General features: G+C 40.4%; 1 protein-coding gene across 3 annotated transcripts in view; it reads left to right on the top strand.

The window, feature by feature from the left end:
* The window catches only part of ctnna1 (catenin (cadherin-associated protein), alpha 1), a 44059-nt gene that overhangs the window by 19193 nt on the left and 13996 nt on the right, over nt 1-10870 (top strand). For all 3 annotated transcript variants that reach the window (XM_053880080.1, XM_053880081.1, XM_053880082.1), the window contains exons 8-14: nt 1557-1637; nt 1802-1954; nt 5305-5397; nt 6295-6451; nt 7270-7470; nt 7604-7755; nt 10244-10354. In XM_053880080.1, coding sequence (XP_053736055.1) covers nt 1557-1637; nt 1802-1954; nt 5305-5397; nt 6295-6451; nt 7270-7470; nt 7604-7755; nt 10244-10354 — 948 coding nt within the window. The remainder of the gene's footprint in view (nt 1-1556; nt 1638-1801; nt 1955-5304; nt 5398-6294; nt 6452-7269; nt 7471-7603; nt 7756-10243; nt 10355-10870) is intronic.

The following is a 10870-nucleotide window of genomic DNA, read 5'->3' as shown; positions in this document are numbered from 1 at the left end:
AGCAAAATGCAATTCGATTGAAAAGTCTAGATGATGCTGAAGATGGTTCCGATCATCATCTTCATCTTCAACATTTAAAGTATTATAATCTGAAGAATGTTCTTGACGTTTGAGATAACTACCTTGAGGTGAAATCTGTCTCGATAGTGAAATGGAAAACCTGATTCCATCCACATTGTTTTCAAATAAGATCATGTTAGGAAATTTGTGCTGTTATAAATGTTGACAATGTTATGGATTTGTAAGCGGAGGAACAGATCAGACAATAAGTGTGGAAATGAAACTTTTTTGTTAGGTGCACACATCTGAAATAACTTCATGTATTATGAATGGTAGATTATATTCACTGCTGGTCTCATAATTGATCAAACAAATTAATGGTATAACAGGAAAGGCATCATAAAAGCATAAAATGATTATTTAAAAAGAAATGTTTTGAACTGGACGCCATTGGTTCCTGTGTGCAATCTCGTGCTCTTGGGGGGCACTGCGTTCATGAGCCCTGCCATAGTGCAGGGCCAAACCTTGTCACCAGTCAGGTGCCTTAGGAGTGCAACTGTTGACGGTCAGTCTGGCGTTGCTTGTCTCAGCTGAAACCTCATGGGTTATACTATGTGTGCCACTGGAACAAAAACCAGCATCACCCTGGTCCTTCAAGGACCGGTTTGCCCACCCCTGGACTAGAGGTCACATTTTACTGGAAACTTCTGCTTGTTTTTTTTGCCCGTTTTAATACATTTTTTCCCTTGTTTTTTCCCTTGTAGTGTCCTAGTTATCTATGAGATTTACTTTCCGTTGTGCCTTTAATGACAAAGATATACCACCCCATCTAAAATATATTGAACCGTTTGTGTAAGCAGCTGGAGAGGACTCGGAATGGAATAATGCAAGGTCTGAGCCAAGGAAATTGAAAGGGGCAGACCAGCCCGTTGCTGAAGCCAACACGCAACCAGCAAAATAATCAGAGGATTACTGCTCCCTGGCCTCTATATACACATCTCCCAAATGGCCAAGGGCAGCAGTCGTTGGGGGATGGGCCAGGTCAATGCCTCAATCATTACTGTGTGAACCTATCTCATAATAGGAGTGAAAACCCAAATGGGTTCTTAGCTGCTTCTCTACTTCCTGTGTCTCACTTTCCTTTCTTTCGCTCACGCTCTTCTTACTCCCTGAAAATTTTAGGTCTTCCACATGAGCAGTTTGCAGAATGTGACTGAACATCTCTTTGCTCTCAGTGGGAAACAGTGGTTTAGAATGTGACTGCTGCTTAGTGCTGTGTCACTACAGCCAATGGTGTAAAATGTTTCTGTGCATAATTTACACAGGCTACTTTGGTGCAGTGATTGCAGCATATTGATGTGAGAACATCCCTGCTGTTTTTGCGCCTCGTGTGTTGACATTCATCGTGAAGGCACCAGGCCCATGGCTGTGGTTGTCGAGCTACACATTTTCTGCTGCTTTTCTTTTGTGAGGTGTCACAATTTTGCTGTAAATCTTCTGGGATTAATATATTGTATGAGTGTTGCATTGACCTTCCTCATGTTTTTACATTTCAGGCTGGGAGGAAGGACAGAAGTGACGCTCTGAACACAGCCATTGACAGGATGACTAAAAAGACAAGAGATCTTCGCAGACAGGTCTTTTTTTGTTCCTTCTCCAGGCTAGCTGAATGTATTATAAATAAATGTCTGCATAGAAAGTAGCCTCGATTTGCACTTAAAAGACTGAAGTTGTTTCTTCAAAACTTTTCTGGTAAATTTAACACTTGATGCTACTCAATTTATTCCATCTGACTCCGCAGCTGCGCAAGGCTGTGATGGACCACGTGTCAGACTCATTCCTGGAAACCAATGTCCCCCTTCTGGTCTTGATTGAAGCGGCCAAGAATGGAAACGAAAAAGAAGTCAAGGAGTATGCTCAAGTGTTCCGTGAGCATGCCAACAAGTTGATTGAGGTATTTCTGGTTTAAATATTTTAAGATTGAAAATGTTTCACTCCCACTTTGCTTTCAAGCAACGCACCCACATACTGTACATATCCACTATCAAAGTGCTTACTGAAAAGTAATGTCAGCGCCGTGTGGAAATAACTGTGGTCACACAGAAATGAGGTTGAAGGGCATTTGAGCTGAAAGTTTCATGTGACAGATTGTGTCATCCTCTGTAAAACCATAGCAATTTTTTTTTTTTGATAATTTTTGGCCAAGGTGGTAATATCAGCTGAGCAATTTGTTAACTGGGCCATTTGCTTTCCTTATTAGTGCTCCTTCTTCCAAAATGTAAATGGCTGTGTCAGAGAGTCATATGCTGACATTTAAAAGGGACTTGTCCCCACAGGCAGATACCCATTAAAGTAGCTGGATTGATTGAGAGCAGGCAATATAAACACTCGCAAGGGAACAGTCTTAAGTCTTTTAGGGTAAAGGGGACCACTTTGGAGTGCCGAACTTTTGCAGCTCCTGTAGGTCGGGATGCTAGTTATGGCATCTGAGAATGGTGATGTCGCCTGAGATTTTATTTCTAATAAACAACATGCAGTGTGCCATAAATGTTAAACAGGTGACGTGTGTGATTGAATGTCTTATTAGCTCAGGCGTGAATTAGAACCCTGCTGTTTTATGTTACTAATCTAATACAGTTTTTTTTTCTGAACAAACTGTAAGTTGTGAAAAGTTTAAAATTACTTGGCTTGTTGTCCGTACAGAATAAACAACACATTGTTTTGATATTGGAACAAATGAAATAAAAGTTATAATAAGAGAAATAACAGCAGTTATTTGATGGAATAGAGTTAAAGCGGAGAAATCTAATTAAATCTATGAATGTGCACAGATCTCAGTGGATATTAAGGTTCATATGTTTACTAAAATAATAGCTTTGTTTTTTGAAAGAATTGATGTGCCCACCATGTTTACGCAGCGGTTCCAAGTTATTTGCGAATAGTCTTGTTGGGGTAATGCAGTGTAACCCTCGGCTTGGGGTTTCTAGCTGGTGTCCTTGGTGATGAGATGAAACAGCTCAAGTCATTTTGCAGAATAAGGCACGCAATCCCTGACCTCAAACACCGGTAAGACAATTGATCAAGATCAGATAGAAATGAAACCCTATTCCTCATATTCCCTTGTCCAAATAAACGTTCCCTTTTGCCAACACTTTATTTGAGAAATATGCCCTCAACCTGGCATCCACTGTAGTGAATCACAGTCCATCCTGTATCTATTCGGAGCCTGTCATGTAAGTGCCACAAATGTTATATAGCTGATTAAATGATACATGCAGTGGTGCTTCACAATACCGCTCGAAAGCAAGACCTCATTCTGCTATTGCTGCAACACAAGACAAGTGGAACAAGGGACACACTGTAGAAGGTTAATAGATCTGTATCATATTGAGGAAGTGAACAGTTTGTGTATACTGTACAGTGTACAAATATTTTTGCATTATTGTTACAAAGAGTACATTATTATTGCATTACAAATATTACATTATTATACATGAAATGTGTAAAACATGTTATGAACCTGTTTTCTTAATGTTTTGTTTCTTAAATCAGTTTCTTTTTCTAAAGAGAAGTGTGATGCAGATGTGCACTAGTATGTAGTCAAATATAAAGGTAGTCTTTGGTATTTTGTTTTCCTTCAAGCAGTTCTCATATATGGGCGGCAAAATGCATAAACTGATTACATTACTGAACAGCAAAGTCTAAAATAGCCTGTGAATTTCGTGTGTGAATGAACGGGAAGCAGTTATATTTATGAAAGTAGACGTAAATGTTGAGTGCATTTTCGATAAATGTTTTCGTGACTGAACATGTCATTATTTGCATTAATTTTAATACTAACACTTCAATATAGTTGTAAAAATGTGTTCAATTAAAGGAAAGGAAAACTGTCAGTTTGTATGCAGCTTTCGAAGAAGCTTATTTGAACCATTTGATTTCTGGTAGCGAGGGTGGGTGAACATCAATGGGCATTTGAATTTAATATCACACGTTCCCCTGTCAGCAATGTGATCGAGATGTCGAGGACGTTAACAACTGCCAACATGTCAAGGCTGTCTTCACCTCGCGAGACAGACAAGTTAAAAAAATGACTCAAAATGTTGTGACAGAATCTGTAACTGGCGCCTGCACACTGTTGGTGTTTGTAAGTGCTCTACAATCATAAGATCCTATTCTAACAGTGTGTAAAAGGGGCTCATACCAAGAGTGGAGCAAGTGTTGTTGCACACTATTTTCATTGCACAATATATGAAGTTACTCGCAGTGAGTTAACAGATGTTCTACACATCTGTGTTGTTCGCGGCGTCTTGTTCATGTCACAAGGGACAAGATAACACTACTAAATGGTAGATTTATCTCATTTGACTACCTTCAATTGCTTTCTGCTTGAACAAACCAGCCTTTCTTCAGTAGAAAGCTCATGATAACATAAGATGAATTTATCTGTTCCTTTTATACTTTTGTCTTGACTCATTGAGCAGCAGCTTATGGTGCATTTCACCTCCATCTGAATCAATAAGCCTTTAACACCAGGTGGGGTTTCTGTTTTCCTTCATAAAAACAGGGGGAGCATTGTTCCAAAAAAAATATTAGCACTATTATTTGTTGATATTTATTTTTTTATAGTCTGGGTTAAATCTTGTCGAGTGACAAATACAACCTATTAGTGTAGGGATTTTTATTTACGACTGATGAGATGTTCTTGAGCTAGATCTTGTATCTGAAATATAATACAAAGCTGAATCCCTAAAAGAAAACCCAGATTTTCATTTCATCCTGCGTCTGTCACAGAGCTTTGAAGATTGTCTTTTAGAATTATGTCCAACACATTCCAGGCCATTGCTTATTTTTGCTTTAGCACACTTTATCCAAGATGATATATTTGGTTCCTGTCCCTTTTTTTTGGTCTAACCATCTGATTCCCTTCGGCGGTTTTCTTTTTATTCATTCTTTCTCTCTGAAAGATTTTATTTTAACTTTATACAAGAGGGGCTTCATTTTCTGGTACATACCGAAGAATTGAGTCAATCTGTTTTCGTTCCAAAGATAATCCTTATCTGGATGGTGTTTGGATGCCTATGTTGTCATGATCAAAATTGGTAGCCCCATGAAACCACATTTATTTTTCCGACTTACACCTACATCAGCTATTTCAATAGGTCTTTTCATTGGGAAGTTCTTTTGAATCTGCTCAGTATGGTTTTGGCTCACAGCGTACTGGAAACTTGATGCTGATTTTGTATGCTAGGTCTTATGGGGTAAATCGGTGTGTTTTTGTTCATCAATTACTGTGCTTTTGTCTAGGTGGCCAACCTGGCGTGCTCCATCTCCAACAATGAGGAGGGAGTGAAGTTGGTTCGGATGGCAGCTTCTCAACTGGAAACTCTTTGTCCTCAGGTACTCTTGCTTCCTACTGACCAACTCTAAATACAGCAGACGCGTTTTAAATCCGGCTGAGGGTGACCCACATCGCTCTCTTTTATATAGAGCTCCGCTCACTTGGGGGCTTCATAACTCTTGAACTTGACCTTTTGGCACCGTCATTGTCGAGCAGTAATTAAGAGCAGAAATATTGCTGTTAAACTATCTAAATTCTTGTCAGTGCAACAAATACAGAAGTTGGGGTTAGGGGAAATTCCCTGGTTTCCCTCAAATAAAGTTCTTTTTTGCATATGAAGTTGTTTTTTGTTTGCAAACTGCTCATAATGTCATCTGACTAAACCTCACCAGCTTTAGGCTGGTCACGTCCTAAGTGAGCAAGGAAACTACTACTACATTCATGACGTGTCGTAACCTAAATGTTTTAGAGGCTACAGAATCATAGCACCATCACCAAGGTCAATGCTTGACGTCATGGCATCGCGTGTTGACTTCCATAAGATGAATGTGCATCACCAAAGGGTCAGTGTTTTGCGTGTGGTGCAGTAAGCGCCATGTTGGGATGAATAAAACGCGCATCATGGGATAAAATAAAAGGTTGCTTGCAGGACCTCAAAATGTGGAGGTGAAGCAGATGTATAACTGTGTGTCTGAACTTTAATTTAAATGATATCAAATTCAAATTTAAACATTAATTAGTGGAGTGAGGATGATAAATTCCATTTAGAAGAGAGAAGTGGTGATATATATTACGGATGCTGCTCATAGCATAATTACATTGCAATTTTTTTGTCTGCAATCATGTTCAGTAATGTGTATTGATCTGGAGCTTTTTAAGCGTCTGTCTTTGCTGAGTTCCCAGTTCAATGACATGCAGTTAATGGACCTCTATTATTGTTGTTTGCGTGATTATAGGTGATAAATGCTGCACTGGCTCTGGCTGCTAAGCCAAACAGCAAGGTTGCCCAGGACAATATGGATTTGTTCAAAGACCAGTGGGAGAAGCAGGTCCGTGTCCTCACCGACGCCGTGGACGACATAACATCCATTGATGACTTCCTGTGTGTTTCTGGTGAGTGTTGGAATAAGTGTGAAAATATGAAGAGTGGTTGCCGAAACGGTTTTGATGACCTGCTCAAGTTACATCCCTAACCCTATTATTATGCTTGTGAGCAGCAGTGTAGATTTACTTGCCACTTTTGAACAACAGATGTGTGCTGAGTTTCTTTTACTGTGCTATTGTAAGTAAAAGCTGAGTCATTATCCAAGCTGTCATTTTTTTAATCAGCCAAAGATGGAGAAGTCTGGAATCCCTGATGAAGCTGATGAGGGCGAGCTGTTAGTGCAATGTGTGCCACGCTATTTTTGGGACATGTAAAGTGTGTGTAGCGCTTAGTCTTTACAGCAGTTAAGGATTTAAAACAAGCTGGAATACATCCAACTTTGAAACAAGGGAGCTGCTGTAGAGGAGTTGGGTATTGGTGTTTTCTGATGAGATCCATACATCTCAAGGCTGATTGAACCCAATAGCAGAGAGCACTGAAGCATCAGCAGAACTACAGCGTAAATTGACGTCCTGTCACATGTGTTAAAACACATAAATGGTTTGTCAGGCACACTCTTAAAGAGTTCTCATTAAGCGTTAAGCAGAGTGACTTCTCTCACCTCCGGTCAAGGGCAGACTGTAATTTACGCATTCGACAATTGTGTTCTTCAGGCTTACTGCTATTGAACAGTCAACGAATTAGCCCACGGTCTAATACCAGCTCTTGCAGAGGTCATTATGCAAGAGCGTCCCGTGTTTATTTGTGGATGGTTCTTGAAAAGTGTATAAATATCTCTGCAATTTGCTTCCTAAATTTGAGTACTTTCCATGTGTTTCGTCTTCAGAGAACCACATCCTGGAGGACGTGAATAAGTGCGTGATCGCTCTTCAGGAGAAAGATGTTGATGGTTTGGACCGCACAGCCGGGGCTATCAGAGGCCGCGCTGCCAGAGTTGTTCATGTGGTCACGTCGGAAATGGATAACTATGAGCCTGGAGTTTACACCGAGAAGGTCCTGGAAGCCACCAAACTCCTCACTGACACAGGTAGTGCTTAAAAATATGATTACATTATTCAGGGAAAGCTTAAAAGAGGAGTGCATCACTGTTATTGCATCTTGAATTGTCCATTTTTTTTTGCTCTTATGCCATGAATTAAACCTTCTCTTCATCCTCACAGTAATGCCAAGGTTCACGGAGCAAATCGAGTCTGCAGTTGAGGCTCTGAGTTCAAACCCCACACAGCCTGTGGATGAGAATGAATTCATTGATGCTTCACGTCTGGTGTACGACGGAATTCGTGACATTCGTAAAGCTGTCCTGATGATCAGAGTAAGTCCCCAACAGTTTCCCTCCGTACTAGGAAAATGTTTCTTATTAGTGGTGTTCGATTAACTTGGTTTAACTTCAGTTGAGTTTAGTTTTTGTAACATCGCCATCATACCCTGTGCACCCGGCAGGTGTATCAAATATGCTGGAAACTGTGTCTCCACCTATGTCTTGAGTGGCTGGATGCACTGCTTCAGATACTGTTTTTAGCCCAGGCCAAGACTGTGTTTGCGTGCGTGCTGTCCATGGAAGCTAATGGTTTAATGGTGTCGAGCAAGACGCAACCTAATTGGCCAGACTGCAATCTAGCATGACTAACTCCCGAGTCGTACGCTGCTTAATGGCAATTGGTAGACTACAACTATAGCTATGACAGATGGTTCTTGCAAACGGCTCAAGCGTTATCTAATTGATTTGACAATGAGCCAACAACAAAGCCTTTTACAGCTCTGGTATGATGTGCCAAGTTTGGAGGGCTCATCTTGTAATGTAAAGGTGTGAATTATTAAGTGCATTGTAGCAAGTATTGAAATATTTGTTGCCGTTTGTGTGCACGAGCACTTCATTTTCCTGCTCTAATCTTTTAAGTAACTGTGATCTGTTGTGCGAAAGCTGATACACAAATCTCTTTGATATTAAAATTAAGTCATTAATGCTTTTTACAATGATTATGTTTGTGGTTGCGTTAAAGCGTCCGTGTTATGACCAGTTTATAATTACAACTGTGCAACTGTACAGTGAGGTATAGCTCAGCTGTTGGAACCTTTGCTGGTAACCATAAAATGTATTAATTTTCCTTTGTGTTATTGAATATTGTTCCTTTGAGTTTCAAGTAGATCTAAATAATGAGGTTATTCTATTGCTGACTTTCTTTTTTGAACCTCAGCCTTGCTGAATGAGAGACTTTGCATTTTAATAGTGCTACAGCCTGCTCGGCATCCAGATACGAAACCTCATGTTTGCTGACTTTGGATCGGCAAGGTTTAACCCCCAAGTGTGGGGACAGCCTCAGTGGTTTCCTTGATTAAATGACAGGTGGGCAAGGCTTTTCTTCAGACAATATGCCTGCCAAACATTAAACTGTCTCAAATTTGGGCAGCTGCTGACAGCACGATTCACGGGGCAGCTGTCACTACCGTGTGATTTGTGCTCTACATCGCAGCCCAAGGTGATTTTGACTGCGTTGTCCTGAAAAACCTACTCACTGAAGCCGTAAGTCAAATAGGAATACCAATGAGCTTTTGTTTCAGACAATAGGGTTCGTTTTCTGTATAAGGAAAGGTGTTGTCTGATTTAGTCTCATGCTCCAATTTCTCAGTACTGTACCTCTGGATTCCTGTGTTACCCAGTTCCCTCATATTAAAGATGGTATCTGGTCCTGAGCAGTGTAAAGCTATTGTTCTGCCGCCAAAGGGCCGAGATGTTTATCCCTGAAACATTCCCATCCTCTGGCCTACTGGACATAGACTGTTTCAAAGGGTTGACAAAGAGCTTAAGAATCTCTTCAGCAAGTTTAAGGTTTTCAACGACTCAGTTTTTTCTGCCTTTTCTACCTGGCTTGACTCATCAGTGCTACCAAGTAACTTAACTGGAACGTCAAGAAGTAGATGGATGCAGTCAACCTGTAAATTGGACGTATTTAGAGAGATTTGTAGTCATCTCACTGGCCCACGTTTGTGTTGCTATCTGTTGCTCGGACAGCAGCTGGTGATGTATCTGAACCATTGAACAACATTGTCTGTGTTGAAAGGAAACCCTATGAGTCACATCAGCTTCGGATCTGAAATCATTTCCCTGGAGAACAGGAGTATCTTCATACCATAAAGAAGAGTAAGGTTATTCAGAGACCTTCAGCTATTTTTAGATGTGACTGCTGGAAATCCATTACAGCAGGGAGGCATTGAGACGGCTGGATAAGCACAAGTTGCAGCACCAGCGTGATAATGCACCTTTATCTGTCAAAATCATCGTCTTTGTGCCTGCATCCCCACCACATAAATTTTCATGTTAGGGGGCATTGTATTTTTCCTTAAAGCATGACCTGCTGAGATAGACATCCACGTAAATATTAATAGTTATGTAAAGTAGTTGCTCGTGGATTGTTTTGCATTTACATTCTGTGTGAGGGTGAAGGATCAAAGATGAAGTGGTGCCACTGCCATCCCAGCCTTCCTTGAGATGGCTGCGACAGATGGTACTCTGAAGTGTTTTGCTCCCGATATGTTTCATACCAGCACCTTCCTTCATTTTCCCCGCTCAAAATGCTCCGGAAGGCCATTACCCATGATTCACGAATTTGCTGCCGTTTTATGTGGAGCAGGAAGAAATCTACTCTGCTTTAACAGCAGCACTGAGTCTTATTTTTTACCTGGCGGTTTGATTGCTTGGAAAATTTAGATTTTTCACTGTTTTCTTCCTTTTAATCCTTGACCGTAGTGCCATTTTAAAATCTTTTTTTTTCCCTTAACCTACCTGCCTTGTCGATTCACAGACTCCAGAGGAGTTGGACGACTCTGACTTTGAGACTGAAGACTTCGATGTCCGCAGCAGGACCAGTGTGCAGACAGAAGACGACCAGCTGATCGCTGGACAGAGTGCTCGGGTAAGTGTGTAAAGATCTCCCCATTTTTACTCCAATGTTGATTCCAAATGGCAGTCTGATATGTGATGCATACGTTTTGAACATTAACTAGTTCTGAAATATGCTTTTATGATGAACCTAATATGAAGTGTTTTTGTTGAGTTAGAAGTTATATCTGAAGAATATCTGCAATAAATGAAATAAATCTAGGGTAAAACAAATGTTATTTTAATCTTGTGATTTTAGATTTCGTGATATAATGAAATGAGGAAGTCAGAAATATTTGAAGGGCTTTACAGTAGGTTCAAGCTCCGACAATTTTTCAATGATCACTTACCAATTTCTCTTTTTGGTTGATGGATGTTTTTATAAGAGAGCTCCACTCCCAAGTACAAGTATCATTGGTGTCAAAGAGCAAGTCCTTTCTTCCGGTAATGGAATGGATGCTCTCGCACTGATACATTTCTGGGTACTGTTTTGTGTCAACTTGCATTATCATTTAACCACATCGCCACTGGTGAGATTGTCACCAAATCA

The sequence above is a fragment of the Synchiropus splendidus genome, chromosome 11, assembly GCF_027744825.2.
Source record: "Synchiropus splendidus isolate RoL2022-P1 chromosome 11, RoL_Sspl_1.0, whole genome shotgun sequence".
Classification (NCBI taxonomy): domain Eukaryota; kingdom Metazoa; phylum Chordata; class Actinopteri; order Syngnathiformes; family Callionymidae; genus Synchiropus; species Synchiropus splendidus.
The sequence above is the reverse complement of the archived record's forward strand: the minus strand, read 5'-3'. Positions and strand labels throughout refer to the sequence as shown.